Below are 17,437 nucleotides of genomic sequence, written 5' to 3' on the forward strand. Positions count from 1 at the left end.
TCAATCCCCAAATGTCGCCATGGGACCATGGCAGAAGCAGACACAGGTCCCTTTTCAAGAGTACAGAATCAATTGGAAGACAAGGAAACAGGGCATGGTGGTCAGGCCTGGCTGTGGGGACCCATGACTTAGAGATCAGTGGTTGCAGCTTCCTGGGGTCCTGAATGGGAAAACGGCCCCTCTCTGGTTGTCAGGACAATGTGCATATGTACACTCACTCGCCTGCATATAATTTTAGGGGATCTCAGACGTGGCGTCCATTATGGATCCTACTCCACCCCGCCCCTCGCCCCGGCTGCAAAGTCCCTAAGCCGCTGAAGAGTCTGAGACAGGAGTAAGTCCAACTTGATCATTGGTAGGACTGTCTGCCCCGCCGCCAGAGGGCCCACGGAGAAGGGAAATATTGTGCCAGACTTTGTGGAGTAAGCTAGTCCTTCCCTTCAGGTTGAGGGTTAGAGAGGATAGGAGTAACTCTGCCCACTGCTGTCCTACCCCTCGGCTGGGTCCAAAGACCTGCTTTAGTCAAGACGCACCAGTGAATGGACAGAGACAACTGACACACAAACATGAACTCAGACACAGGTGCACACATCAAAACTATACAGCACACCAGCTCTGATACAGGCCCATCCTGGCCACGAAGACAGAGACAGATGCAAAACTGCACAAATGTAAAAGCACAAAGGCAGACCCAGCTGGCGTGGCTCAGTGGTTGAGCATCTACCTACCAGCCAGGAGGTCAGGGTTCGATTCCGGTCAGGGCACATGGGGGCGTTGCAGGCTTGAGCCCCAATGTGGGGTGTGCAGGAGGCAGCCGATCAATGATTCTCATCATTGATGTTTTTATCTCTCTCCCTTCCTCTCTGAAACCAATAAAAACATTCGTTTAAAAAGCACAAAGGCAGGCCCAGCTCCACCCAGTCCACACACCAGTGGATCTAAACATAGATCACACGGACCCAAATTCGGATTCGCGCGTGGGTCAACCCCAGCAGCCAAAGCGGGGGCGGGGCCAGCGGGGGCGGGGCCTCCCGGGCCCGGGTCAAGGGTCAGGAGGAGGAGGCGCGCCCAAGATGGCGGCCTCCATGTGCGACGTGTTCTCCTTCTGCATGGGCGTGGCGGGCCGGGCCCGGGTCTCCGTGGAAGTGCGCTTCGTGAGCAGCTCCAAGGTGAGGCCGGAGAAGACCCCCACCCCATCCGGCCTTGGGAACAGCCCCGTGGGACCCCTGGCGGCTCGCAGCCGGGGGAGGGGGTGCGCTCGGTCTGTCCCCGCGCGCAGGCTTCGGGGCGGTCGCGCGCTGTGCCGGGGCCTCCGCGCCTCCGTGCGCGCCCCCTTCCGCGGAACCGGGCCGGCTGCGGCAGGCGGGGCTGCGGGGGTGGGGGTCCCGGGGCTCCCGATCCAGGACGCGGATCGGTGCTCCTGGGCCCCGGGCGCCGTGGGCGGGGATGTGTGAGCCGAGGGGACGGAGATGAAAAAACGGGGGTCCTCGGGGAACTTTCTGGGGGGATCGGGGTGAGGGAGGACCTGGGAGCGCTTGGACCGGAGCCTGCAGCCCGTGGGAGCATTTGGAGGGGTTGCGCAGGAGAGTGAGGTGATTCTGTCACTTTTGTTCTTGCTTTTTTTTTTAAAGTTCGTCGTAAAAAATGTGAACTTGCATGTAAAGAAAGAAGGGGAAAAATCACTGGCAATCCTAGTCTTGTGCAGATAATGTGTCTAAGGTCACATTTTTAGAAACGGCTTTTTGATGCAGCAGTCAATCTTCCTGCCTCCTAAACCTATTTCTGAGTATTCGTTTTTAAGAGGTAAATAATCGTTTTAGTTGATTGCACGGGAGGGCGGCAGTGTCCTCAGCCAAACCCTCTCTATAGGCCCTTGCGCTCCACCTGATTTTTCCCGGAGGTCAAAGACCGGGCAGCTCATTTTCCCAGCGCACGCCCTTTTGTTCTCTCCAGCACTGAGGATTTCCTCCGAGTTATCGTGGCCGATTGATATGTGCAAAATGGCACTGCTTTGTTCTCGTTGGCGTTGCTTTGTTTACTAGAGGTTGGATCATTTATCCTGTGGAGGGGCTGTGTGTATCCTCAGCCCTTGCCCAACTTGTCAGAGGCCCAGCCCAATTCCATTGCCCCTCTTCCGTCCCGCCCCGGGGACAGGGAGCCTTCCTCTCCGGGCAGGGCACTCCCTGCATCCTGGGGGCTGCTCACACCCCCATCTCCTCCCAGGGCCCCTAGTACTGATTGGCTTGCACTTGGGTGGTGTCTTGTTCCTGCACTCCTGGCATCCAGAAATTTTCACCTTTACCATCACTTAGCCCCCCCGCCTCTCCCGTCTCTCGGCCCCCTTCTCTCTTCACTTCTTCCCTCTCACTTCATTACTCGCCAGCCACTCTCCTTGCCTAATTGCCCTGTCAAAACCCCAGCTCTGGAAGAAGGAGCTGGCTGCCCTCCCCATGACTACACCCGATCTGCTGCTGGAGAAAAGCATACACCTACCCACACTTAGTGACAAGATAGTAGGCTCTTTGCATCTACAGTCATCAAATGAGATTGGTTTGTGATTTTCTTTTGTGTAATTTCCCCAGTTACCACATCAGTTATGTTTTGTTTTTTGAGTAAAATGGAGAAGCTTTACACTACTGTATAGTTTAAAATGAGAATTATTCTTTGGTCTGACAGAGCCGGCTCATAAAACCATATAGATTAGGAGCCTCACATGGGATAGTTTTGATCACTTTATTGCTTCTATGGATATTGGCAAGAATGCTTCCTTAAAAATTTACCAACTCTTATGCCAGGGACGTGACTAATCACAACAGAAACCTGATCAAATACAGTGATGCCAACCAGAATGCCATACTGGTACACATCAGCCAGAAAACAGCACTGCTTTTTAGTCTGTTTAGGCTTTCTTACTTTTTTAAAATATATTTTTATTGATTTCAGAGGGGGAGAGAGAGAGAGAGAAACATCAATGATGAGAGAGAATCATTGATTGGCTCCTCCTGCATGCCCCCTGCTGGGGATTGAGCCTGCAACCCGGGCATGTGCCCTTGACTGAAATTGAACCCGGGACCCTTCAGTCCACAGGCTGATGCTCTATCCACTGAGCCAAACCAGCTAGGGCAAGGCTTTCTTACTTTTGAATTAAGTTTTGGCAATTTATATTTTTTTATAAAATCATCCATTTAATACAAATTTTAAACATTTAGTGCAGTCTTAGAGTTTTGTACATTTTTTATTTATTTGCCAAATTGGAAATATATTTGCATACTTTGTGCCCTTTCCATTCAGGTTCAGTTCTTTCCAAGCTTCTTGGAAATATGAATTAGAGCTGTTTTCTTGAAACACTTTCACATGTTTGGGGGAATGTGTAGTTTTATAGAAGAACAGTTCTGCTTTTCACTTTGTCTTGATTACTAAATATTGTCTACATTTTGGTCCTCAAGAAAGAGATCAATATTTATCTAATACTGAGATTTGAGATTGTCAGAGATAACATTCACATCTTTGTGTCCCGTAGCAGAAGGCCAAATTTCGTTTTGCGAGATTGGGTCCCAGGGGCCACAAGGTATGGGGTGGGGCTTTCAGGAAGACAACCAAAGTGCATCCACGGCTTTGCCCAGTGGTTTTGTTCCAGCGGCCCCACTCTCCTGTGAGAGCTCCCAGAGCTGTTCAGAGGGTTGAGCTTTGTGGCTCATGGGTTGCACAGGGCCTGTTCTAGTCTGCACTTCCTGCTGTTTTGACTTTGGGAGGTGTCCCTGTCTAGCCAGAGCTCCGATGCTAGAAGACAGGGTGCTACCCGTGAGGCCACATGACAGGACATTTAACTGCTGTGCTGATCATAATTCTCTCTCCCTTTTTGTGACAATTCAGTGTTTGCAAGGCACTTCTCTGAGTGAACGGTGGAAGGAAATGCCTGGGGGGGCCAGTAACTTCCCTGGGTTCTAAAGCTGTCTCCTGAATCCCTTTGCACTCTGAGAGATGCAATTCAGCAATTGTCTTCTCATCCTTCGTCTTTTTCCTGATGTGTATAGTGCTTTAGACTACTACTTCTCAAACTCTGACATGCATACGAATCACCTGGGCATCTTGTTAAAGTCATATTCTGATTCAGCAGGCCTGGGGTGGGGCCCTAGATTCTGCATTTCTGACAGTCTCCTAGCTGATGCCCAGGCTGCCAGTCCATCCCCTCACTTTGAGTAGTAAGGAGCTAGAGCTTATGGGGTGCATGGCCTGTGCTATATCCTGGAAAATATCTGTTTGATATTATTAAATACTCGTTTTTCATGTAGGAAACAGATGCGAAGAAGTGAAGCAATTAGCTCAAAAGTTCAAGCAAATAAGCATTAGGATTAGTGCTACGATTAGTTATTCTTTTCAGAGTAATCTCTGAGAAGTTGTTGAGTGCCAGGTGCTGTGAATATTCGTCCAACCAGGGAAATAGGGTACATTCTCCCCCAAACTGGGCCTCCCTCTCCCATGGTGTAGGATTTCTGTGCAACCATTAATAGTAGCATCACTGCCCGGATCCTGGAGGGGCATGTGGGTGACTCAGAGAAGGCTGCCCTGCTGTTACCAGCTCCTGGTACCGGAGGCCCCAGCCTGCTATGAGCTCTGGCCCTCCTTCGGCCGTTCTAAAAATTCCCCCATGGGTATTCTGGGATGGCTGACATCCCGGGCCCTCTTCTCTGAACAGGTTGAAAGAAGTAAGACTGAAAGTAGGTCAGAGCGGAGGCAGTAATGGGGTGCTGACCATGCTCCGTGAACCCTCCTGCCTCTGCTAAGAGGTAGCATGTGGGGGTGCGGCGGGGTGGCCCTCCAGGAGCCTTGGAACTGTCCTCTGCCTCTTCTAATGGCCATCCTGCTCCTTCTCTGCCCTCTCAGGGAAAGGGGCTTTTTGCCACACAGCTGATCCGGAAGGGGGAGACCATCTTTGTAGAACGGCCCCTGGTGGCTGCACAGTTTCTCTGGAATGCACTTTATCGCTACCGAGGTGAGCACATCCCATGCCTCATGGCTGCTGGCCCAGCTGCCTCTGTGCATGGAGAGCGCTGCATACTCCCTACTGGTGGGTGTCCCTGGGATGTTAGGAGGAAAGGCTGTCTTCCCTTGGAGAACTGCCCGAGAACACTGTCTCCTCTCAGGCTGTTGGGGGCTGTGAGCCTGTAGGAAAGAGGCTCTTCCGAAGTGCTCCCTGGGGAGGGCTGTCACTCGGATGGAACTCAGAGTCCACCCTAATAATATAAGGGACTGGATGTCATGCTGAAGGGCTCCGTGCCAAAGTGGAGCCTTCTGCCCAGAGGCCACATGCCCCTTGGTGAAAAGGCCGCATTAAGGGTCAGAAACCAGCCACATGCTCTCCCCCCCGCCCCACCACCACTCTTTTCTTAGGCCAGAGATAAACTGTGGAAGGAGGGTCACTTTTTTCCAAAATGTGGGGAAAGCCCAGTCTGGGGGAAGGGATGGGAGCCCCACAGACTAAGAGAAGCAGGGTGCCTGTGACAGGCAGGGTGGGGACTCCAAAGAGGGAAGAGGTTAATCCTCTACTTTTGAATGCATATGAAATTCATTCCTTCATTTCATTCTTTAACGTATTCATTTCCTCACTTTCTAAACATTGTGAGCGCCCACTCTGTGCCCGGCACTATTCTAGCCCTGGGATACTGCTGTGAAAATGACAAGTGTGGACCCTGCTCTCGAGACACTGTCATGTCTGGCTCTCTCCCTCAGCCTGTGACCACTGCCTGCGGGCACTGGAGAAGGCAGAGGAGAATGCCCGGAGGCTGACGGGGAAACCAGGCCAGGTGCTGCCTCACCCTGAGCTGTGCACTGTGCGCAAGGACCTCCACCAGAACTGTCCCCACTGCCAGGTGAGTGTCCTTGGGGTGGGTACTGGCAAGGGACTGATGGAAGAGACCTTAGCTGAAGTCCTCTTTGGGGAGTCAGCAGCGAAGACGGACCTGGTCACAGCCCTTGAGAACCACAATGTAGGATAAGACATTGAAAGGCTCAGCTACTGTTGCAGTTTCATCCTCTTGTTCCAGTCCCATTGTCTAAATAGGCTGGATGGGAGCTTGTCCTCTTCCTAAGATCCTGGGGGGGGGGGGGGGGCTCTCCCCTCTACCTGCTAAGCTCTCTCTCTTTCCCATGGTTTTACAAGCCTGGGTTAGTAGGGGACCCCTCATGTTTCCCTAGAGCATTGTATGCTTTCTCGTGTCGCAGTACCCTGGGCCACTGCTCAGGGGCTGTTTGTGGAAGGAATGCAGTTAGAGGAGGTGAGTACCACCTGGGAAATCTGTGCTTCACCAGCCTGAGGTGCTGACCTCCACCCTCCCACAGGTGATGTACTGCAGTGCAGAATGTCGGCTGGCAGCTGCTGAGCAATACCATCGGGTCCTGTGCCCAGGCCCCTCCCAGGATGACCCTCTGCATCCTCTCAATAAGCTGCAGGAGGCATGGAGGTAGGTGGCATTTCATCTCTTCTTTCCTTTACCCCTCCCTCCCCTGCCTCCCTGCCTGGGCTCAGCAGATGCAGCCATTTTTCTTAAGTTACCATCTCCCAGAATTCCCCGACCCCATTCTTACAGTTAAACAGAGGTCACATTACCCAGCCCCCTGCCTTTTGTTTGAGCTGTCAGTCCCACCATCCTCAACATTTTACACTTTCCCATTAAGCCTATAGGAATGTAAAGTCCTGTCCAAGCCCTTGCCGATGACTGTCTCTCTCCAGTCTGTAGCAGTCAGACTGGACGTCCTTGAAATCCGCTACTTGGAGGGAATTCCTGAGCCAAACCTTTTTCTTTCTCCCCAGGAGTGTTCACTACCCCCCTGAGACTGCTAGCATCATGCTGATGGCCCGGATGGTGGCCACAGTGAAGCAGGTGAGCCCACCTGACCCTTGCTGGGAAGCGGAAAAGGCTTCATTCAACCCTCGGCCTCAGTCTCCTGCTGGGATGCAGCGTTCCTCTGGGCTTTCTAAGGGAAGCTGTTCCTACGGAAACCTTAGGGGTTGATAACCATACATCTGTAGGGGGAGTGGGCACTCATCTGGCCTATAGCCTTTGACCTCTGAGAGGACAGTCTTGTGCAGCAGCAATTCATGCATTGGGTTTGTAAGCACCACTTTTTTAGGATTGTGTCTCTTACATAAGTGAGAGAAGCCATGCTAACCCCTCCTATTACTATTGTTGCTCAAGTGTTGAATTGGCTAGATTGGCCCGAGCTGGGGGAGATAGCTGGGGATATACAGGGTCGGAAAGAAGTCCCAGGTCAAGGGAAGGGTCTACCCGGAAGCTCAGGTGTGATGCAGGGGCGACAGTGGCAGTAAGGATGTGGTGTCTGAGTCCATGTGTGCACATGCATGCACAGGTGTGTGTGAATGTGACCTGAAACATCTGTTCACTGCAGGCTAAGGACAAGGATCGCTGGATCAGGCTCTTCTCCCAGTTCTGTAATAAAACGGCCAATGAGGAGGAAGAAATTGTCCACAAACTCTTGGGGGACAAATTCAAGGTTGGTCTTTTCCCATGCCCCCTCCACCCCAATAGCCTGGAATATTCTGTGGCTTCCTGAGGGAGCTCCACATTTGGTCCCTTCCTAGTGAAAAATCTATTCAGAGGACTTAACAATCCTGCCATTATTTAACTTCATGACCTAATGTGGACCCCAAACTGGGAAGTGGGATAATGACAGAGGAAGGAGGGGTGCCCTGATATGATAGGACAGCAGTGGGTGTAGCAGGTATAATGAAAGATGGAGGGTTGGGGGTCCACAGGGTCAGGGAGCAGTAAGTACCCACTGCCAATCAAAGAATTACAAAATCTGAGGCCAGTGGATTTCCACGCAGGAGCTGCGTGAAGGTGGAGGCAGATGTGTGAAAAGGCATCTGGGGTGGGTCTTCCTGCATTGAGTTCTGAGGAAAGGGTGGAGGGGGAGAGTCGGGCTGGTCTGGAGGCTAGGTAGGGGTGGCTGGAGGTTGGTAGTGAGAACAGGTGTTCGAAGCCAGGCTTCCTTGGCCCTGCTGGCAATGAGGGCGGGAAAACAGGGATTTGGGGTTTGCCACTCTGATTTGAAGTAGACCAGTGGACTGCCGTGGCTCTTTGCAAATAAGGACTGTGGCCTTCCTTTGCCCCCAGGGAAAGCTCAGTCTACAGAGCTGGCCCTTTTCCTTCCCTCACAAGGTCGTCTGGGCCCTGCCTGGGTGCTGATGGGAAATCCTCAGGGATGCAAGTCTCTCCCTGTTTTTCCTAAACCAGGGCCAACTGGAACTTCTGCGGAGACTCTTCACAGAGGCCCTTTATGAGGAAGCACTCAGCCAGGTGAGTGTGAGGAGGTGGGACAGTGTCTTCCCCAGCCACTCCAGCTCTCCAGGGGCAACTGGGTCAGCCAAGCGACAGCTGACTTGGTCTTCGGGAGTTGGGCTGGGACTGACTCACAGAAGACTGCCTGAACATAGAGTTGTATCAGGAAGAAAAACAAGTGGCTGGAACCTGAGTGCTTATCTCCCTTTTCTCCCCCGCAGTGGTTCACTCCAGATGGATTCCGGTCTCTCTTTGCTCTTGTTGGGACCAATGGCCAAGGAATTGGTACCAGGTTAGGAGACACTGTTCCAGATACATTGGACTTGTCCCTTGGGGCTTGGGTGGGAAATGGACTAAGGAAGGTAGCCACAGCTCCCTTCAAGACTAGGTGGGACAGGGTGCAACTCTGTGGCCAGAGTGCTACATTGCACATAGTGATGGGGGGGGTCAGAAAGACTGAGCTGGTGGAGTCTGCTCTGATTGGGGTTCTTGGTCTGTGGGGAAGACGGGGCCCCCACCCTGGAGAAAGGAATGGGTTTAACTTGCCTGGAGGTGGAGAGCCCTGTTAGCTGGGCCTCCTGCTCTCCAACCACCGCTGCCTGGGACCCCCAGCTCCCTGAGCCAGTGGGTCCATGCCTGTGACGCTCTGGAGCTGAAGCCACAGGACCGCGAGCAGCTGGATGCTTTCATTGACCAGCTGTACAAGGACATCGAGGCAGGTGGGTGAAATGGAGACACCACCCCCACCCCCCATGGTCAAATAGTGGACGCAGTTTTCCCCGGGGACCTCCGAGTTGATGGGGGACAGAATCCTGTGTGCCTGTGGGAAGCTTCAGATCTGTCTGAGGGACACTCAGATGAGAAATGGGCCTGAGATCTGTGCAAAGGCTTGATGCTGAGGGGGCGGGCGTGGGGGGGGAGTGCTGGACAAATGGAGCACTATCATTTACAGAAAAGCAAGGCTCATGCCTCAGAGATGTAAGTTCAGGTGAAATGGTTGGGATCAGCTCATTCGTGTGGTAGGGTGGCAGGACGGTGAGGCAGTGCCTTTCCTTATAAACCTAGTTTCCTTTTCCCTATAAAATGGGTAGAATAACACCTGCATATTACTTCTTACAGCAACTGGCGAGTTCCTTAACTGTGAAGGATCAGGCCTCTTTGTGCTCCAGAGCTGCTGTGAGTCCTGACATTGAGGAGCGGTGCCCTCGTAGTCGCAGTTCATCTCTTGTGTTTCGCTCCTTCTAGGCTGATGGGGTTGAGTCTGGGAGTGGGGTTAGATCTGAGCTTCCCTTGGAGATTCTTCTGGTCCTTTTTGGTCCATCAGTTTTTCATTCATTCATTCATTCATTCATTGGACTGCTGGTGCCTTAATATATGTTTATATATAAAAACTCCCAGTGGGTCAGGCCCTGTGCTCTGCAGGGCACTGAGCTCTGATTTTCTCAAGGGAAGCATGAGCTGTGCACCACCACTGCCCTGCGAAATTTGGCAGGGACGTGTGGTGAGCGCCTGGGAGCCCTCAGGAGCCGGGGAGGAGGGAACTCAGGCTAGCAGGCAGTCCCCACCTGCTGGGAAGGGGTAGTGCGCTCAGACTATTGTCTGTTCTAGCTCTCAGCCTCCCACCCTCTAGTTTCCTCACTGCAAATCCTCTTCCCAGGTTCCAGAGCCATGCTACCCTCCCAAACTAGGCTCTCAGAGGGCTGGGCTCACCTGCTACCAGATGACCAGTAGCAGACAGGACTGAGTTAGTGGTCTGGCACGGGCAGCCCTTTCAAAGCCCTGTCCCTCTTTTGTGAGACACTGGGAACACAACTGAGAGTCAAGGTGGCCAGTGAGGAGGAAAGCAGGGGCAGACATGGAGGTGGGAGAGGGAGCGATGTGGGATACACTTGTGTCTCAATGGTCTCAGGAAAGAGCACTGGACAGGGAGTCAAGAAACCTGAGTTCCAGGATCTGCACAGCCCTAGATAGATCCCATCCTTCCAGAAAACAAGGAAGGATGGGACCTAGTGCTCTGCAGAGTTGAGGCTGTTTTTATTAGTCAGCAATCCTCATTACCTGCCTCTCCTGACCCAGGCAACCACAGCTGTGTCCCCAATGCAGAGACCTCCTTCCCAGAAAACAACTTCCTTTTGCATGTCACCGCCCTGGAGGATATTAAGCCAGGAGAGGTGAGGGGGCTGGGAGCTGTGGGGAGCATTGGGGGGGCGGGGGCGGGGATGGCAGTGGGCCTTGCAAGTTCTCTAGAGATTGGGAGCGGCAGTGGCTAGGGCCTTAAGTTCAGGCTGTTGAATTGAACCCCCCACACCCCAGGGCATGAGTCTTTTTGCCCCTAGATATGCTCTAACCCCACCTCTTAAAATTACCCCAGAAAGCCTCAGAGCAGTGTTTGAGAAACAGCCGTGTGCCAGGTTCTTGTCCCCAGCTACCTTGTGACAAAGGACTGCAACTTCTAAGAAAGCAGGAGATGGCTCTGTGGCTTGGACTATGGGGAGCTAGTGTGGGTTTGGGGTCCTGGTTGTCAGTGCTGCACACAGTCTGGTTGAACCTTCCAGGACAAGTGGCATCTCACCAAGATAACCTCTAAACCCGGCCACTGATCTTGCCCTTAATGCCTTTAAGCCTGGCCTGAGGCTAACTGCAGTCCCCTCTCTGCCTCATATGTAGATTGTTAGAGCCTTGTAGTGACCTGCTTGCTGAGGACACAGAGGAATGGATCGGGGCAGCCCACCCCTTCACTGAAGGGCAGCTCAGGCCCTTGAGGATGGAGCAGAAGTTGGAGATAGAGTAGTGATTGGGGAGTCCCTCATCCCATCTAATAGCACAGACTGTCGGACCCCACTTCTTCTCTGCCTTCCAGGAAATCTGTATCAGCTACTTAGACTGCTGCCAGCGGGAGCGCAGCCGCCACAGCCGCCACAAGATCCTCAGGTGCCTGCTGGGGACGAGGTGGGCAGCTGGGCTCAGATCCTCTATCCCAGGGGCTGCCTGACGTTTCACCCTCACCATCCCCTCATCCGCTGCAGGGAGAACTATCTGTTTGTCTGTTCCTGCCCCAAATGCCTGGCAGAAGCTGATGAACCCAACGTGACCTCAGAGGAGGAGGATGAAGAGGAGGAAGAAGGAGAGGCAGAAGATGCAGAGCTGGGGGACGAGATGACCGATGTGTGATGTCACCATGCCTGGAAGGGGCCCTACCCCAGACTCTGCCAGAAAATGGGGCCTTCCCCCAGAGAAGAGGCTAGGAAGGAACTCCCCACTCCCGTTGCCTGCTTTCCCCCCATTCCAGCTGTTTCTGCCAGAGGGTAGGACAGAGGCTGGACCCTAGGCCCTCCACTCCCCACCAGACCTCATGCCCTGGACACTGCTGCTGAGTGGCTCGGGTTCTGCGCTGTGGCTGAGCCTTTCAGAATTGGCCTTCTCCTGATGTACTCCATTCCAGAGTGTGAGCGGCTGGAACCAAGGTCAGGGCCTAACAGTATTTCTCCCCCCTTGGCCCCATGGCTGCACCTTCCCATCCATCTGAGGCCTCACCCCTCTCTACTTGCTATTGAGGGGGTACAAAGTGGCAGTCTCAGAACAGCCTTACTTTATTGAAGAAGAAAGAAGAGGGGGTGCATTGCCCTCACCTTCCCCACCTCCCATCGTTGTAGTTTATAAGGGCAACTGCCTGACTACTGCTAGCACAGCTGGGTGAGGCAGGAAAGAGGAACTGGGCCTCCAGAACACTTTCCCTAAGGCTCTGCCAGGAAACACTGAGCCAGGGGAATTACCTTCCTCTTCTTGGACATCTGGGGGAGTGGAGACTAACTCCTTCCCCAAACTCCAGAATCTCTATTTTGTGCCTTGCCTTTCAGGCCCTGGCACAGTGGCTGGCCCCACAGGGTATGGAAAAGGCTTCTGCTTCCCTCAGAAGGGGCGTGTGGGCGATCATTACCCCTTCCTCACACCACTTCCCATTGAAGACTCTAGCAGCATGGCTGAGACCTGGGGGTGACAGGCCTGTGCTCCTTAGGATGCTCCAAATGGTTCCCTGGGACCAGTTGAATATGGGTCAGTTAGGGGCTCTCCTGGCCTCAATCCATCTTTAGGGTCTCCGCAGAGGAACATTGAAGTCTTCCAGAAACCTAGAAGAGCTGGGTTAGATACTCGGAGATTAGCCTTGACTGTATCCTCCAACCCCAAATTAGCAGTACCCCTCACTCTTATGTTGGAAGCTGTAGGAATTATAACCCATCACCTGCGATTCCTTTCTGCCTACCTTCCCTAAGGGGTCTTCACATCCCCCTGCTAAGGGATCCTAGGAAGACAGGTGCCTGCCCACAGGCCCTTCCCTGGATTATGAGCCAGGTGGAGCCTTTCTGTCTGGCCTATTGGGTTCTTGCTCCTTCACAGCAGCCAGCATCCCCTCCTACCCCCGCCTGCCCACTCTTCTCAATAAAATGTGAGTGGTGACAGGCTCTGAAGGCATGCTTGGTGGAGAATGACTTGACAAGCTGCTGGGGCACGCAGCAGTCATGTGGGTGGTGAAAAGGCTCGAAAGGTAGACCAGATAATGGCAGGAGGTGGGAGCTCTAGCTCCCCAGTTTAGGCTCATCTCTGGTCTCACCTACACTCCGCTTTGCTGATGTTCTAAATCCCCAGAGCAAGGATCCTCCATGGGCAAGCATGGTTCCCCAGCACTAGGCAGCAAGATGAGCCTTCTCCCCAGGGACTATGGCTCCTAAGATCTTAAGCAGGAGGCTGTGTTGAGATCCAAGATTAGCAATCTGAGTAGTGGTCCTAAAAGACCTTGGACAAGTCATTTATTGTCTCTGGGCCTCAATCTCCCCTCAACACAAGGGCATGGGGCCAGATGGGTGAGTTTGAAGGCCCTCCCACCCATGAGCTCTTATTCTAGGACACAGTTGCAACCCTGATGAGAGGCTTTATTGCTAAAAGTCAGTGAGGGTTTATTAAGTCCTCAAACACCAGCTCCTTAAACCACCCCAGTAACTGCTGTGAAGGACACAAGAGACCCTGGGTGGGGAGGCTGGAGCCAGGTGAGAGGTGACAGGTCACGGATGGCTTTCAGGCCACCTGCCTTTAGCCCCTTTTGTTCCAGATTCTAGCCAAGAAGCCCTGAGGCATGTTTCTTGCATCTTCCCATAGCATGAGACACCCTTGGGGGCCCTGGGGAAGGGAGAACAGTGGTGTGACTTCCCTTAGCCTAGCAAAGGTGCAAGCCTTTTTCCTCTACCTGGCTCCACCTATCCCCAAATGCTATCTCCAAGTCCCAAACAGCGGAAGTTCTGGATTTCCCCTTCCCAGCCTAGAGCTGGCTGGAAGGTGGAACCAACTCTTCTACCAGAAGGTCCAGGGTGGTTGCAGCAGCTCAAAGGTGGGGATGCTGGTGACATTGACTGGAATGGAAATGATGGCCCATGGCAGCCCATGCTGTTCCAGGGAGCGGCGGATCATGTAGCTGGGAGGGCATGAAGAGAGGTGGGGATGGTCACTTTCTCAGCACCCCATCATGTCCCACTGTCCCCATCACTGGGAGTTCCATCCAGAGCCCAAGGACTTTTGACCCTCCAACTGGTTCACCCCAAGATGAGGCTTGTGGGAGGGACTGGTGATTGCCCTTGACCTCCAGAGACAAGGAGCCCTCACCCATCTCGGCCGAGTAGGAAGAGGGCAGGGATGTCAGCCGTGCGCTGGGTACTGTCCTGGATCATCTCCACGTAGAAGCTGTCATTGTCAACTGCGTTGTCAGAGATGATCACTGCCCGCCCGCCATGTTCCTGTACCACCCGGGTCTTGGAGAGGAAGGAGCAGCCCCTGGAAAAGGTGATGAGATCAAAGGAAAGGCAGGGTCTTAGCTACCCCTCCCCTAGGCCATCACCCTAGGAGGATGAAAGGACCATGGACAATTTTTCATAAAGGCTCATAAATAAATGGCCAAAAAGCATGGATAACCTTAAAGAGACTTAAAATGATGAGTTATTTAAAAACTATTTCAAAGGACCACCACCATCATTGATCTTAGGAGCTTTCCTATTCCTGCCCTTCCCTTGCGCCAGTGCCTGTCCACTCCTCACCCCCTCTCCACCAGAGCGATCTGGTCCTGGATGAAGAAACCGTTGCTGAGTTCTCCACAGGCCTCTGAAGGTTCCGCGGGGACAAGGTGAATCTGCTCATACCTTGTGTGCTGAAAGACATTTAGACAGGTCGACGTGTGAGGAGACGCACCTGCTTTAGGACCAGGCTGACATCCTATCCATCCGTTCCTCACAAGGTGTGAAGAAAAGGTGTGGAGTGGTTTCTGTGTGCTGGATACTTCATTCTCACAAAATAGTTGTCCTATCCCTTTCCAGGAGACAGGCAAGGGAGTTCAACGGACCCAGAATGATGAAGTAACTTGCCTTAAGTTATATCATTCAGAGCTAGAGCTAGCAGGGCCCTTGGTTTTTCACTGTTTCATGTTTCCAAGGACAACTGGTCCCTCCATGGTGCCCAGGGAAGTAACTGGAAGCCCTTCCTTCCTGCATTGCAGCCCCTGCACCGCTCCCTTCCATGTCCCAGCACTCAAGTATTGGTTGGAGGGAGGAGAGAGATCACCTCAGCTTAGTGGGGACAAGATGGCGACAGGATCAGAGAGGAGGGATCCTCCCCAAACTTACAAAGATGCCACCAAAATCCTTTGCAGGTGTAGCTGTGAAAATGTATCGAATGTCTCCAGGACTCAGCACTTGGAAGTACAAATAATCATGGATGCGTAAGCCTGAAAAGTAAAAAATACAGATGAGAAGCCTCCATGGACCTGTGTCTGCAAGTAGGCTGTCTATAGTCAGGGCCTCAGGACCCAGTTTCAGCCAAGTGGGTCCTCCAGATGGGTGAGACAGACGGTCCCTACCTTGGGGAGGATAGAGTTGATACAGAGTTAGTAAATGTTAGTACAGGCAGATTTATAACTGCTGCTGCTTGCAAAGGTGAGCCATGAAGACTAGTGTGATCTCTCTGAGGGTTAATCTGTCTTTGCTAGGAAGTGGACCTGAGAGTTTCCAGGTGAAGATGTGTTAGTTTGGGTACAAAACACTCTATTAAAACTGAAAAGTTGACTCTCTGGTCCCACTGCCATCCTCCTGGGCCACGACTATCATTTCTTGTCCTGACTAGTCTACCTTCTTCCCTTTTTGCTCTCTAAGGTCCATTCCCCAAACAACAGCCAAGGATATTCTTAAAACATGTTAAAGCATATATGATCATGTCACCGCTCCCATGGCTTCAATACCTATCAACAGCTTCCCTTTGCACTTAAAATCTAAACTCAACTATGGCCTGCAAGGCCCTGCTCTATCTGGCCATTGGCTGCTACTCCGACCTTATTTCCTTTCAGTTTCTTCACTCTGAGTCTTCTTGCAAGCTGTTCTCTGTGGGAGGCTTTCTATCCTCACCTCACCCCACCTCTACCTCTTTACCTGGCTTACTCCTACTCATCTGTTAGGTCATAGCTTAAAAGTCACTTTCACAGAGTAATCTGCTCTATAACTGCCCTCCTTTTATGCCCATTCAAAATATACTTTTTCTCCATTGATACTTCCAATATAATTTGTAATTCTAGAGTATTCATAATTTTTTGTTTAATGTCTGTCTCCTCCACTACAGCAAGGACCATAAGTTTATAGCTTCATTCCATGCTGTATCCACATTACCTAACACAGTGGCTAGGATATAGTGGGTGCACAATAAGGGTTGTTGAATGAACAACTATTTCCAGCTCCACTGCACTGAGGAAGAGAATTGTCAGAACCAGGTTTTTCTGGGGTGTGGGAACTTCTCTTTAGCACCAAAGTGTAATGTTTCACCTAAACTTGAGCCTCTGGTTTCCTTAGTGCACTGAGACTGAGGAATGCAGAAGGGTGAGAGCTGCGGTCACCCGTCCATCAGTCAATCAACAAACCACCAAACCACTACTGTGTGCCGGGGTGGGACTGACTGGCTTTGGTTGTCCTTGTTTACTGCCCAAATCAGCCACCAGGTAGAGCCCCACTGCCTTGGCACTGGGCTATGCATCCTTTTATCTTGGGAGTGAGGACTTGCCATCAGATGCAGATACATGCTCAGGAAACCTCCCTGGATTAGCACTAAACACCCCCTTACCTCCCCCGCGACACACATCTTTGCCTGGCCTTTGCATTTGCTCATCTGTAAATTAAGCGTGTTATACGTATGTGTGTGGGTATATATGTTTCTGTGCTTGTGTAGGTGCAAACAGGTTGTCTATGTACATCTGTGCCTGCGTGTGAGCCCGCGTGTAGGGATGTGTGTTACCATATGTGCTCACATACGTATCAACAGCATGCGGATCTCTAGTGGTTCCTCCTCCTCTGGGTCGCTCCCTCAGCCGCCTGGTCGGCGTTAGTGGAGGTAAGGGAGAGCCTTGCTTCGATGTAGGGAGATGAGGCTCAGAGCCCAGGCTCTGGCCGCGCCCAATTCAAGTTCCGAAGGACCAGCACCCACCCATCCAGCCGCCCGAACTCGCTGGGTCCCCAAGGTGACCCGTGGCCCCCAGCCCGAGCCGCGCGCAAGCTGGACGGCCCACCCCGCAGCACAGCCCCGCCCCGCCCGTTGCCGCTCACCGTGGGCCGCGACGCAGGCGGGGAGCCAGAGCACGAGACACCACCAGCCCGCGGCGCCGACGACCATCTCCAGGGCCCGGCCGGGCGCCGCGCTTCCTTCAGCCTCCCGGCCGCGCGTTGCTCGCCGGACTTCAGCCTGACAGCTGCCCCGGCCTCCCACCCCCAGGCCCGCTCCTGCCGCTGGTTGGCGAATGGGAACGAGGCCCACGGCTGATTGGCTCCGACGCCTGCTCTTCTAGCCACACTTTCTACCTCTGCGCCTTTCCCCACTTCCTACTGGTCGAGAGAAGTGGGGCCGAGGGCTGATTGGTCTAAACTCTTAACAGCAACTGCGGCCCCCACTCGGCCCCGCCCCAGCATTCCTCAGTTTGGATTGGACTCTGCGCGACCTCCAGGGATGGTGGGTGGGCTGGCAGGGGATGACCAGGAACGAGGTGGGCACCTGGCAGCACTCGCTTCAGCCGCCGAAAGTCCCGATCATCAGCTCTTGCGGTCTCGGCGGGATTCTCCCCGCGG

The 17,437-nt window shown here is 53.0% G+C and overlaps 2 protein-coding genes across 2 annotated transcripts; one reads left to right on the top strand and one right to left on the bottom strand.

Annotated features, from left to right (window-relative positions):
- The first annotated feature begins 1,073 nt into the window (after positions 1-1,073).
- On the top strand, positions 1,074-15,441 carry SMYD5 (SMYD family member 5). Its single transcript, XM_070429478.1, has 13 exons — positions 1,074-1,169; positions 4,885-4,993; positions 5,731-5,870; positions 6,340-6,461; positions 6,812-6,881; positions 7,408-7,512; positions 8,256-8,318; positions 8,522-8,592; positions 8,913-9,019; positions 9,420-9,476; positions 10,377-10,471; positions 11,161-11,231; positions 11,327-15,441. The coding sequence occupies exons 1-13, from the start codon at positions 1,074-1,076 to the stop codon at positions 11,469-11,471; spliced, it is 1,251 nt and encodes a 416-aa protein (XP_070285579.1). The 3' UTR covers positions 11,472-15,441.
- Positions 11,867-17,071, bottom strand: PRADC1 (protease associated domain containing 1). The gene is made up of 5 exons (XM_070429479.1): positions 16,922-17,071; positions 14,963-15,063; positions 14,381-14,490; positions 13,953-14,120; positions 11,867-13,764 (listed from the first exon to the last, which is right to left on the bottom strand). The coding sequence occupies exons 1-5, from the start codon at positions 16,986-16,988 to the stop codon at positions 13,644-13,646; spliced, it is 567 nt and encodes a 188-aa protein (XP_070285580.1). The 5' UTR covers positions 16,989-17,071; the 3' UTR covers positions 11,867-13,643.
- Between the last annotated feature and the right edge of the window lie 366 nt (positions 17,072-17,437).

Source organism: Myotis yumanensis, unplaced genomic scaffold, assembly GCF_028538775.1.
Source record: "Myotis yumanensis isolate MYYU_CA2020_CCGP unplaced genomic scaffold, mMyoYum1.0.hap1 SCAF_11, whole genome shotgun sequence".
NCBI classification, from domain to species: Eukaryota; Metazoa; Chordata; class Mammalia; order Chiroptera; family Vespertilionidae; genus Myotis; species Myotis yumanensis.